Source organism: Malania oleifera, chromosome 5 (assembly GCF_029873635.1).
Source record: "Malania oleifera isolate guangnan ecotype guangnan chromosome 5, ASM2987363v1, whole genome shotgun sequence".
Lineage (NCBI taxonomy): Eukaryota > Viridiplantae > Streptophyta > Magnoliopsida > Santalales > Ximeniaceae > Malania > Malania oleifera.
The window spans coordinates 62,946,668-62,971,361 of NC_080421.1; the positions used below are offsets into that span (position 1 = coordinate 62,946,668).

The 24,694-nt window shown below is 37.0% G+C and overlaps 1 protein-coding gene across 3 annotated transcripts; it reads left to right on the forward strand.

The window, feature by feature from the left end:
• The first annotated feature begins 339 nt into the window (after positions 1 to 339).
• LOC131155746 (protein FAR1-RELATED SEQUENCE 5-like) lies at positions 340 to 24,454 on the forward strand. Of its 3 annotated transcripts, XM_058109125.1 has the most exons (4): positions 397 to 646; positions 829 to 869; positions 957 to 1,381; positions 24,089 to 24,454. In XM_058109125.1, the coding sequence occupies exons 3-4, from the start codon at positions 980 to 982 to the stop codon at positions 24,287 to 24,289; spliced, it is 603 nt and encodes a 200-aa protein (XP_057965108.1). In that variant the 5' UTR covers positions 397 to 646; positions 829 to 869; positions 957 to 979; the 3' UTR covers positions 24,290 to 24,454. The 3 variants fall into 3 exon arrangements, with proteins under 3 accessions (XP_057965106.1, XP_057965109.1, XP_057965108.1); XM_058109123.1 differs by lacking the exon at positions 829 to 869 and having other exon boundaries at positions 340 to 646; XM_058109126.1 differs by lacking the exon at positions 829 to 869 and having other exon boundaries at positions 381 to 646; positions 957 to 1,288.
• Positions 24,455 to 24,694: the final 240 nt, after the last annotated feature.

A 24,694-nucleotide genomic window follows, 5' to 3' on the forward strand; every position in this document is an offset into this window, starting at 1 on the left:
TTGACTTTCTAATAATTTCATACTTCAAAAATGATATACAATGCTAATAGTATGTATGATTTTATGCATAAAAATGATATGCTATGTAATAATAATTTCTGCACCAATAAAAATAGAATTGAGCAATCATTCTATAATATTATTTGTAATTTAAAATTAAAAATTCTATTATTAATTGAATAGATGAAAATCAATTAAAGTAATTAACCACTATTGATAAATGAATTAATCCACTAATAATGAAATTATTTTTCTCATAAATAATTTTCAGGGCAAGATTTTGCAGCTGCTGGACTTTCAAATATGTATTTTTAATGTAAGGAATAAGAATTTTAAAACAAGTTTAGCCTGAACCGTCTGTATCAGTTCTTCTCATTTTCAATTTGGGAATCTGTCCAGAGCGATTCTAGGACCGGTTCTCGTCGAACCTCACTGGTTGGACTGGATGGTCCGAGTTTTGCTTGTACAAGACTTAAAATACAGGGAAAAAAGTAAAAGAAGAAAAGAAGAAAATCTGTCTCGTGAAATTAAGGAATCAAAAAAAGGTAAACCTTTTAATCCCCACCTCGTGAGCCTCCGGTACTCGCCCTCGTGTAATCCAAGTCCAGCGTCTCTTCGAATTGGACGTTCACAGTGATCCTTTCCAGTAAGTTCGTTTATGTTTCAATCCTCGAATTTTAGTTTGTAGTTTTGGTCCAATTCTGTATTTTTCTCATAAACAATTTCCGTGGTAAGATTTTCCACTGAAACAAAAGGTAAAAATGTTAGTTGCGAAAATTTTCTCGCTTGAAAAATGTTTCAGAAGTTAGTTGTTGTCTGCTGCTGTAGTTTGCTGCGTAGCAGATTGGAAGCAGGAACTTCTTATCTTGGTGTGTGTGAATCATTTGTACTTTGAATATTGAGGAAAAAGAAATATTTGTGGGCTTGAGGGTAATAGGACTGTTGTTGCATGACAGTGGATTTAGATGGGGGAGCTGGAATGATGGATGGTTCCATGGGAAGGGAATTGATTGCATCTGAAGATTGTGCAGTTGTAGAACCATATGTTGGCATGGAGTTTGATTCTGAAGATGCCGCTAAGAAATTCTATGATGAGTATGCCGGACGTGTAGGATTTATCATGCGTATTGATCAATGTCGTCGTTCAGAAGTTGATAAAAGAATTCTTTCACGCAGACTTTCGTGTAATAAGCAGGGTTTTTATGTCAAAATGAAGAATGCATCTGGGCCAGGTAGAAAGCTGCGTCCTAGTACCCGAGAAGGTTGCAAGGCAATGATGTTAGTGAAGGTAAATAAGTCTGGTAAATGGGTTGTTACAAGATTTGTAAAAGATCATACTCATCCACTGATTGTTTCCAGCCATCCCTCCCGTAATGCCATGGTGAGTTCTTTGGCTATTTAATCACAGAAATGAGTTTTTCTCTTCTTGATTCATTTAATTTATATTCCTAGACCATTAAATTTCAAATTTGTTTCATTTTTCTAATATGTTAATATTAAAGAGCAATTTGTTGATAGTAAGCTTGCCTATCATTTACATTGCTTAATTTTTGAGAATTAGACATTGAGTGTTATTTTTATTTTATCCTTAACTTTTTTAGTGACTCAAAATGCTTCCCCCCACCCCCATTTATCTAGATATTTAGGCAGATATACTGGAATTCCCTTCCCCCTACCGTACGAAATTTACTCAATCTTATATTGTTGGTTCTGTGGCTGTGAATGATTTGACCTAGAAAATAGGAATTAGGAATATAGCAATAGTTTTGTCTAGTTTTCTTTGGAGGGAGCAAATAACCTTCTTTTGTCCTTAACAATGAAATGGTGGGATTAAGTAGACATGTTTTCAAAGATTGCACATTTTATTCCATGCAGTAGAGCATTTGATTCCTATTGAGTTGCTAAAATTTGCTATCATGTGGTTGTGTGGTTACATAGTATACCACCGTCCGTTGTTTCTGATAATAAGTTCATGAGCAACTTTAGGAAGAGCTTATGGGCAGATGGAGGTGGTGAATAAAAGCCTAGAAAATTTTCTTTGATCTCTGGTTGGGACTGTATGCATCCATCATATGATATTTTAGACCCTGCAGAATTCGCCTATGACAGTTCTGTGGACCCGTTCTCCTTTTGAGAATGTTTCTGGTATTTGACCTAGTAGATCCATTGGTTGGATTGATACATTAATTGAAGCATACATTAGCAAAGATGCTGAAGGATTTTGCTTGACAAATTGCTTGTCGGTGGTGAGAAGAAATTCCTTGCGATAAAAATCACAGAACTCAGGGCTGATCATTGTCATCGTCATGTTGAATTTTAAGGTGTCCTGTTTACTGTTTGAATTTTGCCTCAACAATTTATGGAATTCGATAGATCCGGGAAGCTCTTTGTTTTCCTGGAGGTGGACAAGGTACAGACGTACGGTGGTTCCTAGTCATGTGGGAGGATTTGTGATCAGTTGAAAAGAGGGACCTGTGTCCTCTTTTTGGTTTTGCACATGGAACAAGGATAAAACGTTGGTGCTTCAACTTAAAGAAAGCAGGTTCAGTAAATTTCTTGTCCTAACGGAGATTAATGCTGGTGGTTGGAGGAATATATTTCCAGAGGGCTCTGGTATGTTGGGTTGGCACAAAATCTCCTCTGCAGCTGTGGATTTGGGAGGTGAGTTATTCCCAACCTGGAATGGAAACCAAAGGTATCTTGCGAAAGGGCTGAAGGAGACTTCATTTAACTCGTGACAGGTGATTAGTGAGGGGTCCTCTTCTTTCAGAGTTGCCTTGACCTTTAAACTCAAGTCCATGGGTTGAGTGCTCTTGCTCTTACTGTGGGAATACCTTGAGGCTCACATTCAGAAGTTTGCAGAAGTCTCACACATAAAGGATGGAGAAGACGAGTGAGGTAACCTCCTTCGTGCCTGTCGTAAGGCAGAACAATAAGGGACTGGTCACCAACGATCATTTTTAAAATTTTTTTGCTCGAGGCTCACAAAAAGACCCAAACCCTTTCCAAGCTCCCCAGGATCTTCGGATGGGTCTCTGTTTGGGCTCTGTCAGTGTCGAGTCAAGTGAGTTTTCTCTTTGGGCTTTTGTCCCCTCAGGCCTCACCCAGTGGGCTGTCTTGCCCCCACAATTCTTTCAATTCCTTTTCAACTTATCAAGGCCCAACTGGTGCCAACTCTCTTAAGGTCCCTGCCAACTTTGGGACCCCTACTCTCAAGCAAGCCTGGGGCTCTTACCTCTGCAGGATCATCTCATGCAGTCTAAAAACCTTATTGGCAGTCCAATCTGGAGTCTTTGAAATATCAGGAGGATGAAGATTACCTGGCTTTAGTTCCAGCCCCCAATTCATGCCACAATGACTTGCAGGACAGTCCCCCTTCCCCCTGGAATTGAGGTTGATAGAAGGACTGGACACTAGCAGTGACTGTTGTAAGGACCAGGTTTCTGATTGGGCTTCAGAAGCACAGCCATTGGAGTGTCTTTTGAAGGCTTTGAAGACAGGGCCCTGAGTCTATTTGAAGAAATAGGGGAAAAAAAAAAAAAAAAAAACTAGAGAAGAAGGGAAATTTATCTATGAAAAACCAGTGGGCAGCAGTAGGAAGAAGATGCTATTGAGGAACTCAAATGATTTGAGTTTTAAGTAAATTTTTGACAAGATTGGAGGGATCTCGAAGTTGGTGGAGGATGGCAGTAGCTAGGTTATTTTGGTGAAACTATGGTGAGGAAACTGATTTCATGAAATGTGAGGAGTCTTAATGATAGTTCAAGAAGGGCTATGATTAAATCTTTTCTCAAGGAATGGCAAGGAGATGTTGCATGCGTACAGGAAACCAAGACTGATTTTGTAAATAAGATCATGTCAACTGCTTATGGGGGCACAAAAGCACTGCTGGTGGATTTTCCTTGGAGCTGCTGGAGATGCAGGAGGTATTCTTATTTTATGGAAGGATGAAGTGGTGGGGATGCTGGATCACTCTATAAATTCCTTTTTGTTTTCCTGCCTGTTTGAGAACCTGGAAGATAATTTCAAGTGGATTCTCATCACTGTCTATGGTCCAAGTGAAGGACCCTCCAGACAGCTGGAATGAGCTCCTTGAGGTTAAAGATAATTGGGATTCCCCTTGGATCATCAAGGGAATGGTTTTACATCCTAATGGAAGAAGTGGAAGCACCTTGGAGACCACTGGCATGAAAGAGTGCCTTGATTTCATCAATTTGAATGCCCTCATTGATCTTCCCCTCATGTGTGGCCAAACTCCGTGACTCCCTCATTTTGTAGGATCGATAGGTTCTTAATCTCCACAGACTGGGGAAAATATTTCCCTAAGGTTACTCACAATCTTCTCCCAAGGCCTATCTTGAACAACTTTGTTAGATATAGGAGATATTAAGTGGGGGCCAACTCATATCTAGTTTTAATACATGGCTCAAGCATGATGGGTTCGGTGATTTGGTTAAACAATGGTTACGGAAATCCAGGGCTCTTAAAGACGGGGATTGAAACACTAGTTTCTTCCACCAAACAGCAAATGCTCGGTTCAACACTTTGGCTAGAATTTAAATTGAGGGGGGATTTTTGTTGAAGAAGAGGATATCGGAGATGGCATTTGTGATTTCTGCTGAAGCAGAGACTTGGAGACAGACAGTAATTGGCATCACTTTCATGTTTCAACAGCTGGATCCTTCCCCAGCACAGTGGCTTTATAGGCCCTTCAATGAGGAGGAAATTTATTAAGCCATTAAGGATAGTAATTGGGATAAAGCACCTGCATGGTTTCACTTTTGACTTTTCTGTTGAAGCAGATTGGGGACTTCTTAAGCAGGAGATTATCAACATTTTTTGATGATTTTTACTGAACAGGCAGATTTAATGGTAGCATTAACTCCGCCTTTGTTACCCCGATTCTAAGAAAATTGGGGCTTGCACCATTAAGAACATTTGCCCAAGCAGTCTTGTGGGTAGTATCTGCAAGATTCTATCCAAAGTCCTTGCTGTGAGGCTTAAAAAGCAATTCCAAAAGTTATTGGCCAGCACCAGCATGTTTTTGTAGCAAGTTGGTAGTGCCCTTATAGAAAATGTAGCAGTAGATAACTGTAGTAAGGATAGGAAAAGGGGGTGGCTTTTAAGCTTGACATGGAGAAGGCAATTGATCATGTGAATTGGAAATTTCTCCTACACTTCTTAGAAGAATGAATTTTGGGGAGCTTCGGTAGTGGATCCAACAATGCATTACAACCCCAACATATTCAGTTCTCATCAATGGCTGCCCTTTGCTTATAGAGGTCTAAGGCAAGGTGATTTCCTCTCACTGTTATTGTTTATCTTGGTAATGTAAGTGTTGAATTTCTTGTTGAATAAAGCTACTGAAGGAGGCATTCTCAAATATCATAGTATTGGAATGATGGGAGGGAAATGAAAGCCTCTCTTCGTTTTGCGGATGGCATCATTGTTTTTTGTGAATAAGATCCTGAACAAATCCTAAATCTTAGGTGCATTCTTCTCAGGTTTGAAGGTGAACTTGGGAAAAGTGTACTCACTTCTGTTGGGGGCAGCACTGAGGAGCCTCCATTTGTAGGCCTTTTAGGTTGGAAGCTGGGAGCTTTTCTAATTACCTACTTTGGTTTCTCTTTTGGAGCTAAATTCAAAGACAAAGGGGTTTGGGACCCCATAATTGAAAGATTTGAGAGGAAGCTAGGCGGTTGGGAATGGAACTAGTTGTCCAAAGGTGGTAGGCTTGCCCTAAGAGCACCTTATCAAAATCTCCTGGTCTGTTATATGTTCCTCTTCCCTATCCTGTGCCCAACAACCTATCGGATATGGAGGCTTAGGGCCAAAATCCTATTCTTTTTAGAGCCCAAGATATCTTTGCCTGAACTCATTCTTTAAAAGCTCCAGAGGTGGTCGGACTTGATCAGGCCTGTGAGCAGAAGATAGAAGATAACCCGGCAGTGCAATGCTCAGCAATTCCATGGTGGCCAAGAGGATAGAAGCAGCTGTTTTGGAAATAGAAGAGGGAAAGAGACAGATTTAGAAATGTTAGTTTTTAAAAAATCAACTAGTTTTTTAGAGGTAGAGTTTTCTTTAGAGGAGAGGATCGTTAGCAGGCACCAGGAGGACTACTGTGATGAAAAGGGGAAGGTTCCTTTAAGAATCATAATTTTTGTGAGGATGAGATTCAGGTATTATTGCTGGTTTGGAGGGAAATACTTCTGGTAAGGAAGTAAATTCAGATAATTTTAAGAGTCAAAAGGTTTATCCTCGCCGAAAGGAAGTGCAAATAGGTTTCAAAATGAAGAAACATTTTGAAGAAAATTGAGATTCTTTTCATGAAAAAACAAAAAAAAGTTATTGAGAGAAATTCAGAAGGTGTTTTTAGTATAATGGAGGAGCCAATTGGTGGAGAGGGATAGCATCTGCAAGGATAAAAAAAAAAAGTGGCGGATGTTTCCAGTGATGATAATGTAAGGCATTACTCATTAGTGATTTTGAATGTGATAGGGGTTTACTATATGACAATATTAGGGATGAGCATAGCTATATTTTTTACTCTTCTTTTGATTGTCTTGGGGATTTAACTTATGAGTCGCTGCTTCCAATGGAAGGATTGAAGGGGTTTAGTGTTTTCGAAGATGATCATATGGTTAAATAGCAAATGGTAGTGATGGGGTATTGCATACCATAGTTCAAGAGATTTCTAAGAAGGACCTTTAAACTCAGATTTTGTTGGATAAATTGAGCCTTCAATTGTTTGGTAGGGTGGAAATGAAGTTCAGCTTGATGGTGGTAATCTAAGGTGAAGAAGGGTTAGAGGGAATTAGCAAATTTGAAGTGTTTGATGAATTTTGGTGGGAATGGCTTAAAGAGGAGTTTTCTTGGTTAATTTTAGTTTTATTTTTTCTTTATTTTTATTTTTGAAAAGACAACAAAAGAGATTTTAGGTGAATCAAGAGGAAAATTCTTGAATAGCAAAAAAGTTGGTGGTGGGATCAAGATGTCCAAAAAGCTGCAAAGACAAAAAGAATTTGGTATAAAACATGGCAAAAGTGTAGAAACATGGAATTCTTTGAAAAGTATAAAGAGGCGAGAAAAGATGCAAAAAAGGTTGTTAGTGAAGCTAAACATAGATCTTTTAATAATTTGTATGCTAGATTAAATACAAAAAAGGGAAAGAGACATATTTAAACTTGCTATAGCTCGAGAAAGAAAGAGTAAGGACTTAAGTATTGTAAAGTGTATAAAAAATGAGGATGATATATTCTTGGTTAACAAAGAAGATATAAAAGAAAGATGGCGAAGTTATTTTGGTAAGCTATTTAATGAAAACCAAGTAGAAGGCTTAAACTTAGAATTGACAAATGAGGAAAAGGCTAAAAATATGAGATTTATTCACAAAATTAGAGTCAACGAAGTTATGCTTGCACTAAAAAGGATGAAAAATGGAAAAGCTATAGGATTGGATAACATCCTAATTGAGGTTTGGAAATGCCTAGGTGATCACGAAATTATATGGTTAATTAATTTATTCAAAATATTATAAAAACTAAGAAAATGCCAGACGAATGGAGGAAAAAGCATTTTAATGCACATATATATAAATAAAGGAGATATTCAAAATTGTAATAATTATGGTGGAATTAAACTTATAAGTCACACAATGAACTGTGGGAAAGGGTAGTTGAAAGGATTAAGGATATAAATGAAGGTCATAGAAAATCAATTTGATTTTATGTTTGGGCGATCTACTAAAGAAGCTATACATGTTTTAAGAAGATTGATGGAAAAGTTTAGGGAAAAGAAGAGTGACTTGCATATGATATTTGTTGACGTAGATAAAGCGTATGATAATGTATCTAGGGAAGCTTTATGGTAGGTTTAGAAAAAAAAAAGGGTGTATGTAGTAGGTATATTGATGTCATTAAGGATATGTACGACAGAGTAATGACTAGTGTTAGGAATATACGTGAGACTAGAGAATTTCCAATCACAATAGGTGTACATCAAGGATTTGCTATGAGCCCTTACTTTTTTGTTTTAGTGATGGATGAATTGACTAGGAGCATCCAAAATGAGGTTCTATGGTATATGTTGTTTGTAGATGATGGAAAAATGCTTCGAGTGTGTTGTGTGATCGTAGAATACCCTTAAAATTAAAAGGGAAGTTTTATAGAACATCTATAAGACTAGCTATGCTCTCTGGATTAGAATGTTGGGCGACTCAGAAACAACATATCCAAAAAGTAAAAGTTGCCGAAATGAGAATGTTAAGATGGATGTGCGGTATAATGTTGGAATGTTAAGATGGATGTGCGGTATAATGTTGGTACATTCGCAGTTAGGCATAACTCCTGTAGAAGATAAGATAAGGGAGGGACGACTCAAATGGTTTGGAGCACTTGCAACGTAGGCCACATAGTGTGCTAGTAAGGAAGAGTGAGTTAGTTATTGTGAGGGGCAGTCAAAGGGGTAGAGGTAGACCTAAAATAACTTGGAATGATATAATAAGGATTTAATAGCTTTGAATTTGTTGAAAGAAATTGTCCATGGTCACATTAATTGGCCGAAAAGGATTATGTAACTGACCCTACTTTGTGGGACTTAACTCTTAAGGCTTGTTTGTTGTTATTGTTGTTGTTGTTTTGATTTTCTTTTTTTTTGAAGATGTTGTATATCATCATCTAGATTGTATATTCTCACCCTTTCTTGATACTTCTTCATTTTTTAATCCTAAAATTTTTTTCGTTTATATTAATTGGATATGAATATGTTTAATATGGTTATTATATTACATTATTTACCCACTGGTAATGTACTGGATTTATAGTATTTTGTTGACTTTACTGTAATGCCAAGATGGGGGGGGGGGGGGTGAATTAGTATTTTAAAATTTTTCTCCCCTAGGTCAATTATCCACAACAATATTACACAACCCAAGGTCAATTTAAAGAAGATAATGAAATGAATTTATGAACGCAGCTGAAATTTAAATTGCGCAAGTAAAATATTCAAGCATACACAGCAAAGCAAGTAAAGAGAAATAACACCAGATATGTTAACGAGGTTCGGCAACTCCTGCCTACGCCCTCGCCTTGGGCAAACCACCCAAGGATTCCACTATCCACTCCTTAAAATTGGGACGGAGCTTCCTATTACAATTCGCTTCTTACTGGGGCGAAGCATCCCTTTACAATCCGCTGCTTACACAAGGTGTAGCTACCTCTTTACAATCTGCTGCTTACACACGAGGCGTAGCTACCTCACCACGATTCACAATCCGAATCGTAAATACAAATGATATAAGGAATGAATTTTTCGTACAATGAAATGCTTCTCAATAAGCCGAGTTGTACAATGTAAAAACCTTAATACACTCTCAAATGATTAATAAAATTTAAAGCTTGGTAGAGTAAGGATATTCCTCTCAAAAATATATTTCAAGTAAAAATGAGAGAGAGGAATGATTTGCTCAAAGCTACCTTGTAAAAATCAAAATATTTTCTCCAAAGGATTTTTCAAAATGAAGAATAGGAGAAGAATATTTCTTCAACATCGACCTTAAAAAAACAAATAGCAAGAAAGCTCTCAAGCAAAATATATGGAAGAGAATATATGCTCAAGCCTTGCTTGTATAACCCAAAAGAATTTTCCCAAATAGATTTTCAAAAAGAAAAAGTAGGAGAAAATAGATTTTGATCTTCAAAGAGAGTATAAAGATGAATAAGAATGAAAGAATTTTCAACAAGACTTTCCAAGTGTCTCTCTTGTCTTCTCCAAGTGTATAGACTTGGTATTTATAGGCAAATTGGAGATATAGCCATTTTATGGCCGTTGGGGTATTAAAATATGAATAAATTTGAAAACTAACCGTTTTCGGCCGTTCGGGCGCTTTCAGCGCGGACACCCTTCAGTTTTTCAAGCATAACATTTTCTATACAACTCCAAATTGGACTTTCTTGGTATCAATAGAAAGTTAAGAGAAAATCCCACAACTTTCACGCTGAACATTGTTTAAGATAAGGAGTTTTTGATTGATAAAATCGCTCATCAATGAGATGGAAGAAACATGAAGGGAATTTTTATGCTGCGGACACCCTTCAGTATTTTGCAAATTACATTTACTATATAACTCCAAATTGAACGTTCTTGGTATCAACATAAAATTAAGGGAAAATCCCACAACTTTTATGATGGACACTTTTTAAGATAAGGAGTTATTGATAGAGAAATGTGCTCATCAATGCAACGGAAGAAACATGAAGGGGTTTTTTGAAAAAAAAAAACTTGTTTTGGAAAAAATGTTTTCATGAAAAAGTTTATGCCCCTAAGGTCAATCTAAGGTCTTGGTCATTTTGTGAGAGTTTCAATTCAAATCATATGATTATGCATGCACAAATTGAAACCTAATTACTATTACAAATTAAAGAATAAATAAAATCTTCATGCTTTTGCTCCTTAATACTTTATGGAATACGCTATAATTTGTGCTCGATTAGGTACTCCTTGGCTTCCATTTTGCATCCCTCATTTGCGTTTTCTGCATCATAAATCTATTCAATGGCTAAACGCACAAATGAGATGCTGTGGTTTGTCATAATCAAAATAGGGATTGGACTCAAAAAGTCAACAATCTCCCCCTTTTTGATGATGACAAAAACAGGAGCAAAATTGGGATTGCTTGACAAGGCTCCCCCTTACAAAATGCATAATTTAAAATGATATTCAATAAAATTCATATTCACACATGAAGACTTTAGAAATTTCTAAGTTGAGCATTTGAGATCAGTTTAGTTTAATGTACAGTTTATGTTGAAGCTAGTTTAAAAAATATTCAGTTAAGCACATTTATCATTTTCCATTTTGTTCTCTTGCTTCAAAATTTGTAAGCTTAAATGCATCATGACATGTGCTTTTGTAATGTTCTTAAAATCAATTGTGTGTCATGAAATTTTAAAATTCAAGGGCTTTATTTTTAAATGGTCTTATCATTAAAGAAATTTGTTAGCCCTTTTGCTAATGACAAAAGGGGGAGAAGTATTTGGAGTAAAACTATCATATATATTGCATCCTCTTGCCTTTTTGTTAATTACAAAATGAAAAATGATAAATGTGCTTAACTGAATATTTTTTAAATCAGCTTCAACATAAACTGCACATTAAACTAAACTGATCTCAAATGCTCAACTTAGAAATTTCTAAAGTCTTCATGTGTGAATATGAACTTTATTGAATATCATTTTAAATTATGCATTTTGTAAGGGGAGCCTTGTCAGGCAATCCCAATTTTGCTTCTGTGTTTGTCATCATCAAAAAAGAGGGAGATTGTTGATTTTTTGAGTTCAATTCCTATTTTGATTATGACAAGCCACAACATCTCATTTTTGCGTTTATTTTTTGAACAAATTTATGATGCAGAAGGCGCAAATGAGGGATGCAAAATGGAAGCCAATGAGTACCTAATTGAGCACAAATTATGGGATATTCCATGGAGTATTAAGGAGTAAAAGCATGAAGATTTTATTTATTCTTTAATTTGTAATAGTAATTAGGTTTCAATTTGTGCATGCATAATCATATGATTTGAATTGATGTTCTCACAAAATGACCAAGACCTTAGATTGACCTTAGGGGCATAAACTTTTCATGAAAACATTTTTTCCAAAATAATTTTTTTTTTTTCAAAAAACCCCTTCATGTTTCTTCCGTTGCATTGTTATGTGCAAAATACTGAAAGGTGTCCGCAGCAGAAAAATTCCCTTCATGTTTCTTCCGTCTCATTGATGAGCGATTTTATCAAGCAAAAACTCCTTATCTTTAAACAGTGTTCAACATGAAAGTTGTGGGATTTTCTCTTAGCTTTCTGTTGATACCAAGAAAGTCCATTTTGGAGTTGTACAGAAAAAGTTATGCTTGAAAAATTGAAGGGTGTCCGCGCTAAAAGAGCCCCAACGGCCGAAAAACGGCTAGTTTTCAAATTTGTTCATATTTTAATACCCCAACGGCCATAAAACGGCTATATCTCCAATTTGCCTATAAATACCAAGTCTATACACTTGGAGAGGACAAGAGAGACACTTGGAAAGCCTTGTTGAAAATTCTTTCATTCTTATTCATCTTTATACTCTCTTTAAAGATCAAAATCTATTTTCTCCTACTCTTTCTTTTTGAAAATCTTTTGGGGAAATTCTTTTGGGTTATACAAGTAAGGCTTGAGCATATATTCTCTTCCATATATTTTGCTTGAGAGCCTTTTTGCTATTTGTTTTTAAAGGTCAATCTTGAAGAAATATTCTTCTCCTACTCTTCATTTTGAAAAATCCTTTGGAGAAAATATTTTGAGTTTTACAAGGTAGCTTTGAGCAAATCATTCCACTCTCTCATTTTTACTTGAAAAATATTTTTTAGAGGAATATCCTTACTCTACCAAGCTTCAAATTTTATTAATCATTTGAGAGTGCATTAAGGTTTTTACATTGTACAACTCAACTTATTGAGAAGCATTTCATTGTATGAAAAATTCATTCCTTATATCATTTGTATTTGCAGTTCGGATTGTGAACCGTGGTGAGGTAGCTACGCCTCGTGTGGAAGCAGTGGATTGTAAAGAGGTAGCTACGCCTCGTGTAAGCAGCGGATTGTAAAGAGGTAGTTACACCTCGTGTAAGCAGCGAATTGTAAAGGGAAGCTTCGCCCTAGTAAGAAGCGGATTATAATGGGAAGCTCCGTCCCAGTTTTAAGGAGTGGATAGTGGAATCCTTGGGTGGTTTGCCCAAGGCGAGGACATAGGCAGGAGTTGCTGAACCTCGTTAAAAACTTTGTGTTTGTGCTCCCTACTCTATTTAATTTCTGTACTTTACTTTCCGCACTTGTATGCTTATGTTCAATTTGTGCTGAATGTTATAATTATTTTAAATATTTGCATACATTATTATTTGTGGGATTCATGTTTGTTTAGAAAAATCATAGGTTGTGTTATACTGATTGTGGAATTAAAATAGGGATAAATTGACCTAGAAAGAATTTTCAAATACCCAATTCACCACCCCTCTTGGGAATACACTATAACTCTCATATTTAGTTCTAAATCATGTATTTTTTTTTATAAATAAAGAAATTCTTTAACAAGAAAGAGAAGAATTTGCATAAAGATGGAGGACAAGGAATTACAATAATTCTTTCTAGGTCAAAAGAATTACAATAATGTCCCCTCTAGTTCTTTGTAGATTTGGCCAAAGTAAACCTTGAAAAAAACCCAAAAGGATAAGCGCAAGAAGACACAAGGAAAACCACTCTATCCCAAAGGAGGCAAGGAAGGTTGGCTCCATTAAAAATCCTTGCATTCCTTTTTGTCCAAAGAGTCCAAAGGAGAGCAAGGATAACACTTCTCCAAAGGATCCTCTCTTCCTTTTTTCTCCCGAAACCTCTGTAACACTCTTGTAGAAAAGCTTCAACTGTCCTTGGGAAACTGCAGCCTCACCAAAGACCGAAAAAAATAAAAAAATCAAAGCTGTTTAGCCATCGTGCAAATGCAAAAATAGATGGTCGATAGTTTCATTTGAGTCATGGCACATGATACATATATTTGGACTTATAGCTTTGTGAGGCCTTATTTTCTGCAACAAATCATTGGCATTTAGTTGATAAAGTACCAAAGTCCAAATGAAAGCTTTAATTTTGAAAGGAACCTTTGCCTTCCATATAAAATTTTTCAAAGGAAATGTACACAAACATGAGGATTTCATAACTTGAGAGAAAAAAGATATAGTGGAAATAGAACCACAGGAATTCCTTACCCAAATCCTCAAGTAATCTCTCACCATGGGCGAAAAAAATTCCAGCACTCTCAATAAAATTGTTAAATCATCAACGTCTCTCATTGGGATTCCTAAAAAAATGAAAGTCCTAAGAGAGAGGGGCCCCTTCCAAATTGTAGATATCAATAATCAAAGAATTGTGTAACTTAGACAATCTAAAAAGATGGGGAACTAAAGAGTAAAGACTCCAACGAAACCTCACCTGCCTAGATATCTTCCAAAAACAAATGCTATTTCCATTACCAACTTGAAAATGAGTAAGAGGGTAAAATAAATGGGCTATTTGAGAAAGGAATCTCCAAGGACTAGCATTAGAAGCACAACCACTTCCTCTGGTATCCCACCTATTTTGAAGAGGACCATATTTACTTCTATTTACCATGTGCCAAGGGGAGTCATCCTCCAAGGGAAACTTCCAAAGCCATTTTTCAAGACTCCATGTTCTTGAGCCCTAACCCCTTTTAGACTTAGGTCTTCTAATCCTATCCCAGCAAATATTTATAAGGATTCATATCATAGCGATCTGACAAATTTTACGTTGGCAGTCAGCTACCTAGCGCAACCCTCCTCCTTTACTCGGGCTTGGGACAGACTGTGTGTGAAAAAATTAGGACATTAAGTGCATCACAAGCGGAGTTCTGGTATCGTAGGCCATGACTATCATTTCCTTGGTCCTAGGTTTAGTTAGAGACTAATCAATTTGTATAAATTAGGTGACCTAGCCACACCTAGGGGTTAGTGGTGACTCCATAGAACATAAAAGATGAAGAGAAATACTTATAAGGAAGGCTTCTTCCACATATGATTTGGAATCAACCAATTACATTTACAAGATGCCATGTTAGCACTTGGACCCATACAAGTGAAGTTTGGCTCACTAAAAAAAAAATGTGGGACCCACATAATTAGGCAAAACCAGTCCATACCTCTCACTTATATGAGTCCAAGTGCTAATTTGACATCTTGTGATTGATGGTTTCCAAATCCTGCATGAACTGTTCCTCGTAAGTATTTCTCAAAGACAAATAAAGGTGCGAAAATAATTTTTCGGATTGCCACCCCCATCGAAGCATCAGATTCCAGTGCACATGCGTTGACCCGCATTTTGAATACAAACCAACCAAATAAAGCCCCCAAAAAAGGATGCACACAATTGAAATGTAGAAAAAAGAAAAAGCTTAAATGACTCTCCAACTATAGAGAAGATCTCTCAAATTCGAATGTGTTTATTGCTCCCATACCATGTGAGAAATAATAAATATATTGAATATTTAATGATGAAAATAGAGCAATCAGGGTTAGAGCAGGTGAAGAAGTAAAGGAGTGAAGAAAAGAAAAGAGGAGAAATGGTTATGTTGTGAGTAGGTCTAAAAGGGTGGGAGGATTTAGTCTCTGTGTTTGGCATCCAAAAACATGTCTTTAACAGGGGAATAGTTATGGCTTTTTCCTTTAGAACTTAATTCTCTTTTGCATAAAGTAATTCACAATAAATTTGGCCTTATCCATAATGGGTGAGATGCTAAAGTTGGAATTAGTATTACTTATTCAAGCCCTTGGAAGTTTCTATCTCGGATATCATTATTTTTTTCCTAATGTCCAGTATAAAGAGGGTAATTGGGAGAGAAGTCATTTTTGGGAGTACCTTTGGGTGGGGGAGGCCCCTTTGGCTCTTGCATATCTTCATCTCTTTCGGTTATCAAATATTCAGGATACCTTGCTTTCTGATTTTCTCTTTTTGCAAGAGGATGGGCATTCTTGAGATTTCCAGTTTGGGAGACTTAATGAGAGAGATTAATGAGTTGGTTCTCTTGACCAACTAGCTTGATTTTTTTCTAGTTCATTTAAGGAGTGATAAAAGGGTTTGGGGCTTAGATCCTTTTGGGGAATTCTCTCCCATGTTCTTTTTTGATCCTAATGTTGCTCCTTTTGCCTTGTACTCTTTGATTTGGAAAGCTAAAGTTTCCTAAAAATAAAAAGCTTTTATTTGGACTGCGATACTTGAGAAAATCAACACCAATGACTTGCTTCAAAAGAGAAGACCTACTAAGGCCTTTTTTTGTCTTTTGTTTAAGAAGTGGGGAGATTTGGTCGCGTTTGTTTCTTCATTGCCCTTCACTTTGGTTATCTGGAAAAATTATTTGGTTTCTTTGGTGAAAACTGGGTTTGCCCTCCATATAGAAAGCTTTTTGTACTATTATGTTTAGGGGGTTTGGCAAGGGAAGGGACAGGAAAACTTTGTGGTGGTGCAGTCTTATAGCTATAAATGGCGTGTTTGGTTGGAGAGAAATACTAGAATCTTTAAAGCTGTGGCTAATCCTAACAACTTGCTTTGGAATAGATTGGTTTACTTGTGCCGCTGTGGGTGTTGACGGGAGACTTGCAGCGAGCGGGAGACTTACAGTGAGATTGGTTGGCTCTGCTTCATTGAGTTGTTTGTTTCTTTGCGATCCTGTAGCTGGTTTTCTTTTACTTTTTGTAAAGGGAGGGCTTCTTGTTCTCCTTGTTTTATTTTCCTATTTTCATCTTTCTTCTTTTCTCTTCTAATATAATTATTTGTTTACTAAAAAAAGAAAAAAATGAAGAGGGGGAAGGGAGAACCCAGCAGTTGGCAGTCCTGGGGTTATGTACAGCTCCAGCTTGGCCCTTCTCTGTATGTTATTAGTATTAAAAAGATATGAAGGACAATAATATCCCCATACACACCACTTTATTATTAAATTAAAATATTCCCTTCTAATAACAACTACTAAAACTACAACTAATGTTTTCTGTCTAACTTCTATTTATCTTGAGACTTTTGGATTCTAATACCTCTCTCCATAATTCCAGCTTGAGTTTTACTCTGCTTCTAGTTTCATATATCAAGACAATATCATCTTCAAACAACATGGACTGTTTAACATACTAACATCATTCTTAATATATCTTTTATAGCTCATTTTCCTTCTTTACCATTTTATCTTTAAATTTTAAAACATTTTCTCCACTAGGTTCCGCACCTAGTTCCTTTATAGTGATCTATTTTCACATTATGCATATTTAGTTGTATTATTCCAAGTAGCATTTTTATCAACATTATCTTTTATAGCTCATTTTCCTTATTTTATCATTTTAACTTTAAATTTTAAAACATTTTCTCCATTAGGTTCTCCACCTAGTTCTTTTATAGTGATGTATTTTCACATTATGCATGTATCTAAGTACTAGTAACTAGGGACCAATGTTGTGTAGTTTGACTTTCTTCTAGGATAACTTGACAATCCTTCCATGCTCTACTCAATCTACCCTCCTGATTAGGGAAAAAATGAATTTGATTTTTATTTTGTCCACTCTTGAAGGTTATTAACTACTCTACTATGTCCTAAGACTATTATTATTATTATTATTGGACCAAAACTGTATAGTGTATCCGATAATCTTCAGGAATGTTCTGGGTTGTTTTTCATCTTGATTAAGTGAATGTGGGCTTTCATAGTTAGTAAAGGGTAGGAGCATTCACTGGTGAGTTAGTATGGGTTATCATTATGCTCCTAAAGCCTATAGGAAGGCATTCAACATTGATTGGGCTATCTTTCCATTCACATTTCTGAATTCATGGAAAGCATATGTCAATACTACTGTTGAGAAATGATAAATTTCAGTGCGTTTAAGGTAGGTAATCTTATTTTGATTGGGACTTTGTTGTTTTGGTAAGGATTTAGGAGGCAAAATCTTCAGGCTGCCTATAAGATTTAGTAGTTTGAAGTTATAGTTGAATGGAAGGGGTTGGTTTCTATGTTCAGTGAAGTTCAGAGTGAAAGGTCATATTTAATATGTTTAATTCCCGAGGGATGCGAAAGGGCGGTGGATGCTTCCCCAAGCTTGAAGGGAAGAACTACTATCAAGCTAGAAAATGAAGCGAAGAAGAATGTGGTTTTCAATTTGTGATGAGCTGATGTGGTTCAATGAGCATTAAGAGAGTTGTTGATAATGGAGGGAGGTTGAGCATTTTTCGAAGGCTATTGTATGGAGTTTTGTAAGATGATATGCTTGGGAAACCTCTGGCAAAGGAATTGAGTATCACTAGGAAAATCTTCACTCGAAACTATAGGGATTCAAGGGCTAATAATTAGGGAAAGGTACTGTTCTTTTTGTGAGCTAGGTGGGCTAATTTGAATTATAAACTAAATGGGTTTAACCAAGTTGGACCTTTGGTTAATAGGCCAAATAAGAGGCAGTACTTCCTATGAAACAGGCAACTAAAGCCCAAAGGGGCAGGTTAGAATTTGAGCTGGGTTTGGCCAAGCCCATTGTAGCTGATGGAGAAGATAACTTATGAGAGGCCCAAGAAGAATTAGAGGGGTCTTGCTTTATTGCTGAAGAGTAAAGGGAAAATACGAGAATTAGCTAGAAACAACCACTAATGGATATTTAGTCTCCACAAAGGGAAGTAAATTGCAAGGAAAGAGTTAAGCAGCCCAACAACTATTTTATGAAGACAAGTATTCCTGAATAGCAAGCTTTATCTTAGTTTTTTTGCTTTGAGGGGTTTATTGTAGTCCTATGAAGATATTGAGACAGGCAGAAGCTTGTCATCTGAGTCAAAAGATGAAATGGGGCATGTGTGTGAATCTGAAAAAGTTTCGTTGTTAAGCCAGTTGTTAGTTGAAAATGGGTTAGGAGATGATAATATGCCAAATATGTCTACAATCCCTCAATTTGATTTGGGAAGTTCAATTCATCAAGTTGAGTTGGGAACATGTTGGTGGTTGAACAGGAGGATAACCCTAATAATCTCTCTAAAGAAGCACATGTTTGTGTTCGCCATTTGAAGAAAGTGACTTCCAAGTAAACAAAGAAGGGATCCTTGGCTATCCTTTTTATTTTGAGAATAGTCCCATTGATATCCTAGGTGATCCCATCTCTGGTAAAGGAGTGGGTGGTAATGTGAAAGAGCTTCCATTGGAGGATCAAGAGACTTTTAGTTCCCAAAATTGTATTCTTCCCAATCCTAAATTTACTAATAGTGTCTTATGCCAATGGGAGGTTTCTAATATGGGAAGAGTCTTCGTTTTAAGTCCATTAGTGTGCCTGTGTTGGGGGGAGGAGGGTAGAGAGGGAATAAGTTTCAAGTTAGTGGAGTCTTTAAGGAAAGAATTTAAGGTGGGCGTTAGACCTAAAACCTGTAAGAGGGAAAAAAAAAAAAATTGAAAAAGAGGGTTTAGAAAGAATTGAATAAGCTAGCCACATCTACCAATTATATTGGGGTTTTTGTTTTTTGTTTTTTTTTTTTTTTTGGGGGGGAGGGGGGGTGGGGTGGTACAAAAAAGGTAATGGGAAGGGGGGAAATGTGTTGTGATATTAAGTTTATTAGTTGGAATGTTGGGGTTTAGACCCTATAAGGGATGTTAGGAAGAGACAGGTAATTAGGGAAGTTTTGGTTAGGCATTTTTTTGACATTGTTTTCCTTCAAGAAACTAATGTAGAATGTAGTTGGGAGGTAATCGAGAGTACTTGGGAGGGTGGGTGTAAGGAGTGGGAGTTTCTCCCCTTTTAGGGGCGGTTTTGGTGGGGGGGGGGGGGGGGAGGGGTGGGGATGGGGTTCTTATTGTTTGGGATACTCGTTCCATTTCTAGATTTGATAGCCTAGTTGTATTTTTTTTTTTTTTTTCATTTTTTTGGGATGTCAAAGGTAGCGGTCAGTGGTGATTCACTTGTGTTTATGGTCCTTCTAGACACACATTTATTTTTGGTGTTTTATGTTTTTTTTTTGTTTTTGGTTGTTGTTCCCCTAGATGGACTTTAGGTGGGGATTTTAATGTAGTAAGCTTTTCTGGGGAAAAGGGGAGAGAGGATTGCCTCAGGTATGCAGAATTTTGATACATTTATTAGGGATTTTGGTTTGAGGGATCTTCCTTATAATGCATTACACTCTTGGTCAGTGGCTTTTGCTAGTCCTTTTATAGGTTTTTGTTTTGTGGTGATTGGGAGGATGAATTTTTAGTCTTCACCAGCTGTTTTGTCTAGAACGGTGTCTCATCTGATTTTTTGGAGTCTAGCAAGGTTAAATGACATCTATCTCCTTTTTAGTTTGAATATATGTGGCTTGATCATGATTCTTTTTCCCTCCTTTTTAGTTTGAATCTACGTGGCTTGATCATGATTCCTTTTCCTCTTTGGTTAGGTATTCTTGGAGTTAGAATTTGGAGAGGGGTTGGGAAGGTTTTAGCCTTTTAGGATCATAAGGAAGCTTAAGAGTCTTAAAAGGCTTTGAAGAAGAGAAATATTAAGGCTTTTAGGGATATTAGGATTGTGAAGGCTAGAATTTTGGCCAAGTTGGATTACTTACTAAAGAGGAAGGAGGAAGTCTTTTGAAGAGAAAGGAGGATAAGCAGGCTTGAATGAGTTAGAGGATATGATTTTTAAGGAAGTGAGGAGTTGGCGGCGAAATAAAAAATTTAATGGATGATAGATGGAGATTACAATTCAAAAATTTTCCATAAATTGGGTAATTAGAAGATGAGAAACTTTTATAAGGGGATTCGAAAGTTTTTTTCCGGTCTTTTTTTTTACCCGGGGGGGGGGGGATTGAGGGTAGGTTATGTCTGATCCTCGTTTGATTGCGAATGAGATCATACACACATATATATAAATCTGAATCTCTGCGCCGAGGAGGCTTGTGGACTTATGATTAAGGGTTTGGATTGGAACCTGTTTTTAGAGACCAAGTGATTTGGCTGGAAAGACCTTTTGAGGAGGAGGATGTGGGGAAAACTATGTTTTGGTACTCTGAGACCGGATGGTTTTAATATGGCATTCTTTTAAGATTATTGGGATCTAATGAAGGTGGATTTGTTGATGGTCTTTAATGAATTTTATTGGAATGGAGTCTTGTGTAAAATTATTAATTCCACCCTCATACTTTGTTGCCTAAGAAGAGTATATCTATTATGGTTGTTGATTTTCGACCTACTAGCTTAGTGACTAGTGTGTACAAGATTATTGCTAAAGCACTAGCAAATAGCTCAAGTGTAATGTTAGGTGATATTATTCCTTAGGTTCAATGTGCTTTTGTGGGGGTAGGAATAATGTAGACGCTATTTTGGTAGCTAATGAGATTGTGGAGGATGTTTGTAGGAGGAATGAGAAGGAAATTATTTTAAATTGGATTTTGGAAAAGCTTAGATGGGGTTTGTTGGAACTTTTTGGATAAGATCTTTGCTAGGAAGGGGTTTGGTGAGAGGTGGTGGTATTGGATGAGTGGTTGCTTGTCTAATGCATTCTTTTCTCTGCTATATTTAATGGTGAACCTAAGTTGTGGTTTCGGGGCATCAAGGGGTGTTAGACAAGGGAATTCATTATCTCCATTCTTGTTTTGATTGTTTGTTGATTTTTGAGCAGAATGGTGGATAGGGTGCTCGATAAGGGTTTCGTTAGTCGGCTTGGAGTGGATAGAGGGGGTGTTTTGTGTCCCCCCTTGTGACCCTACATTTTTCTTAGCTGATCAAAGACAATCCTACTTGAGGTTCTTACTCTCCTTTAAAGGTTTTTGGGCTAAAAATTAATCTGGGGAAGAGTGGGATTGCCGCCATTAATCTACTTTCTAGTATATCTAGGGAGTTGGTATTGCAGCTGATTGTGGTATTCTGGATTGGCCCTTGGCTCATATAGAAGTCCCTTTTGGTGCTAATGCTAGGTTGGGTGGGTTTTTGGGATGCAGTGGTGGAGAGGGTGTCTAAGCAGTTAGATGGGTGGAAAGTTACTTTATCTTCTCTTGGGAGTTGCATTACTCTTATTCAGGCTTGTCATTTTTGTATTGCTTTCTATTATTTGTGTATTTAGAATTCCTGTGGGAATAGCTAGTAAAATTGGGAAATTGTTGAGAGATTTCCTTGGTCTGGAGTTATGGGAGAAGAGGGATCACTTTTCAGTTGGGAAATTGTGTGTAGGTCTAAAGTAGGATGGGGGTTTGGGCATCGGTTAGCGTTTAGAAAAACACTTCTCTAATGCCTAAATGGTTATGGTGGTTTCCTTGGGTTGCATGTGAATGGGTGGAATGCTAATTTGGGAATTAAATGCTCTTCAAAGAGCCATTGAAGGTGTACTCTCATATTTAACCCATCTACCTTCCTTACTCTGCGTTCTGGGTAAAGGCTCTTGAATTCATTTCTAGGAAGACACTTGGATGGGTAATACTGCATTATTCATCTCCTTTCCTTGTCTTTATCGTTTGTCCTTGGGGTGAAATGATGTTGTTTCTTCCTTTTTGATATCTGATGATCTTATGTCTTAGGATTTCGATTTTCGTACAACTCTTAATGATAGGGGGTGGAGGAGCTCTCTTCTTTGTTATTGTTGGAGAATTGTTGTCTTCTATTAAGGAAAGAGTCTTTCTTGGTCCTCATATTCTTTGGACATTTATTCTTGTAAATCAACTTTTGATCGTTTCACTAGTTGTAATATGCATAAAAGTATCTGGTTGGTTGTTCTTAATAGGGTTGACACCAAATCACCAACAATATGTTGCACAGCCGGAAACCTCCAAAGGCACTATCTCCAGATGTGTGTTTTTTATGTTTTAATAGATCAGAAGCAGTACCTCATCTTTTTATTGCATTGCGCTTTTGCTTGGAAAATTTGGAATAAGCTTTTCAGTTTATTTGGATAGCATTGAGTTTGTCTGGAATTGATGGGATTTGTTGGCCACATCATTTTCAAGGTTTGATTAGAGTGAAGATGCCTCTGCATTGTGGAAATGTGCGGTTTTCAGTGTTGTGAGGAATTTGCTTGGAACAAAAATGTGCGCATTTTACGGGGGAAAAGTTGACTTTTTCTTTGTTATTGGATTTGATTTATAATTTGGCCTCGCTTTGGTGTTTTGCTGCTGGTTGTTTTGAAGGAGTGAATTTTTCAAAAATTTAGCAGGACTGGCAAGCCTTCAGTTTCTATTTTATTTTTTCGAATAGGAGACATCTTATTCTCCTCATTGTATATTCTTTCTTTTCTAATGAAATCATCTTCTTTTCTTATTTTATACATATATTGTAAGGCTATATGAGCAAGCTTTAATATCATATCACCAGATAAGAATGAAATGCAACTATGATATGCTATTTGTTGGGTTTAAATTTTAAGAAATGAGTTAAAAGAATGGTGCTGTTCTCTCTCCTTAAGACATGTCTTTAATACAAGATGATATGGGACATAATATAGCAATCTCCAAGATCATATTGATTCAAGCAGACGTACAACCACAATATGCTATTGATTGGGTTTAAACTTTCAAAAGTGTGTTGAAGAATGGTGTGGGGAGAATGGGGTTGAAGGGTATGACTTTCAGAGGGTAGGGGTGCAGGACTGGAAGGGGGAGCAGCAGGGTTAACCTTCTGCAGCCTGGGCATGCTTTATAGAACCACAATTTGCGCCAACTACAAAGATAGGATAAGGTGGTTGGGAGGCAAAACTGCTAAATTCTTGGTTGAGTCTTATCACTATCTCATCTGTGACAATGTGCCATGCATTTACCTTGAAGGGCTGTTCAGAAAGCAGTAACTCCCAAAAAGTTCGCCTTCTTTGCTTGCAAGTGGCATGAGAATTGGGAAGCCATATTTTCAGGGGACAATATCAGAAGAAGACTAATCTTTATTATCCAGTGCTAGTTGTGTATAAAAGATGGAGAAAAGGCCTAATTCATTAGCCGTTTCACTGCTGTCAGGCCAGGGAAATTGTGGTGTCTGATCTGGCAGTGGTTTCTTGCAGGCTCGTGGCTTCGATAATGAGCCAAGAGTGGTAGAGTGTGGTATTTAGCTCTGTTGTGTTTATTTTGGTAGGGGGGGAAGAATCAGCAGGCTTTTGGGGTTTGGGAGGGGATGGGCAAGGAGGAATATGGGGTTCAAGGTTCTAGCAATGTGATTTTGGAAATGCAGATATTTTAGGTTGTTTCAGGTCTGAGGATTAATTTAAGTCTAGTTTGGTCTGCTAGAATTGAGTGTGCGGTACATCTTTGATGATGCTTCAGGTGGACATGTGAGTCAGGCCTTGCTACTTTATCTTATGGTGTTAATTTGTGCTAGGTCCCAATAAGCAATCAGTTCGGAGCACACTGTCTGATTATTAAATTTTGCTAGGACCCTGTTTCCCAATACATCTGTCATAGGTCAATATATTTCATTCATTGGTGTAGGGAGCAAAAGTTATTTTTGTCGTAGATTTTAAGTGCATATTTGAAAATCTTACATTTATATAATTTCTGTGATGACTTTTCAAAGTCATTTTGTTTGCCTTCTTTTTTTCCCCTGTAGGATAATAAGGATAGGAGACTCCAAGAACTCACTATGGAGCTGGAGCACCAGGATCAATTATGCGAACAATATCGGGACCAGTTAATTAAATTTCTGAAAAATGTGGAGGAGCAAACTGAATTGCTATCAACAAAAATTGAAGTTGTTGTTAGCAGTTTAAGAGAATTTGAAACTGAAATGCAAAAGTCATCTCACCATTGATAGCCCCGGAACTTGATGAGTAATTAGATTTTGTTTAAACCCTTGCTTGGTTCTTCCAACTGCCAATTGGTTTTCCTGTCACTCCCATTTTCTTGAATAAACTTTGCAGAAGCTTTTGCTGAAGCATTTTTTATGAATGCGACGAGTCAAAATTCTGAATGCTCATTTTTTGTTTTCTTTTGAACTTTTTGTCGTCTTTTATATGTGCACGAATGCAGCTGAAGGAAACAATGATGGTATTTGCATCCCTGCACCAAAACAGGCTTATATTTATGTTATACCTTTCTAGCTTTTGGTAGTCGGCAGAGGCAATGGAGTTGAGGTCCATGGCATAGAGTTACATCTCTAGGTTCTTAAAATGGTGGGAGAGTGGTATGGTGGAACTTTGTTTTAAACCCAATTTAG

Excerpts from the sequence above, each read along its gene's own strand:
- LOC131155746 (XM_058109123.1), top strand. Across the intron at positions 1,382-24,088 it reads ATCCCTCCCGTAATGCCATG|GATAATAAGGATAGGAGACT; the intron begins GTGAGTTCTTTG and ends TTTCCCCTGTAG.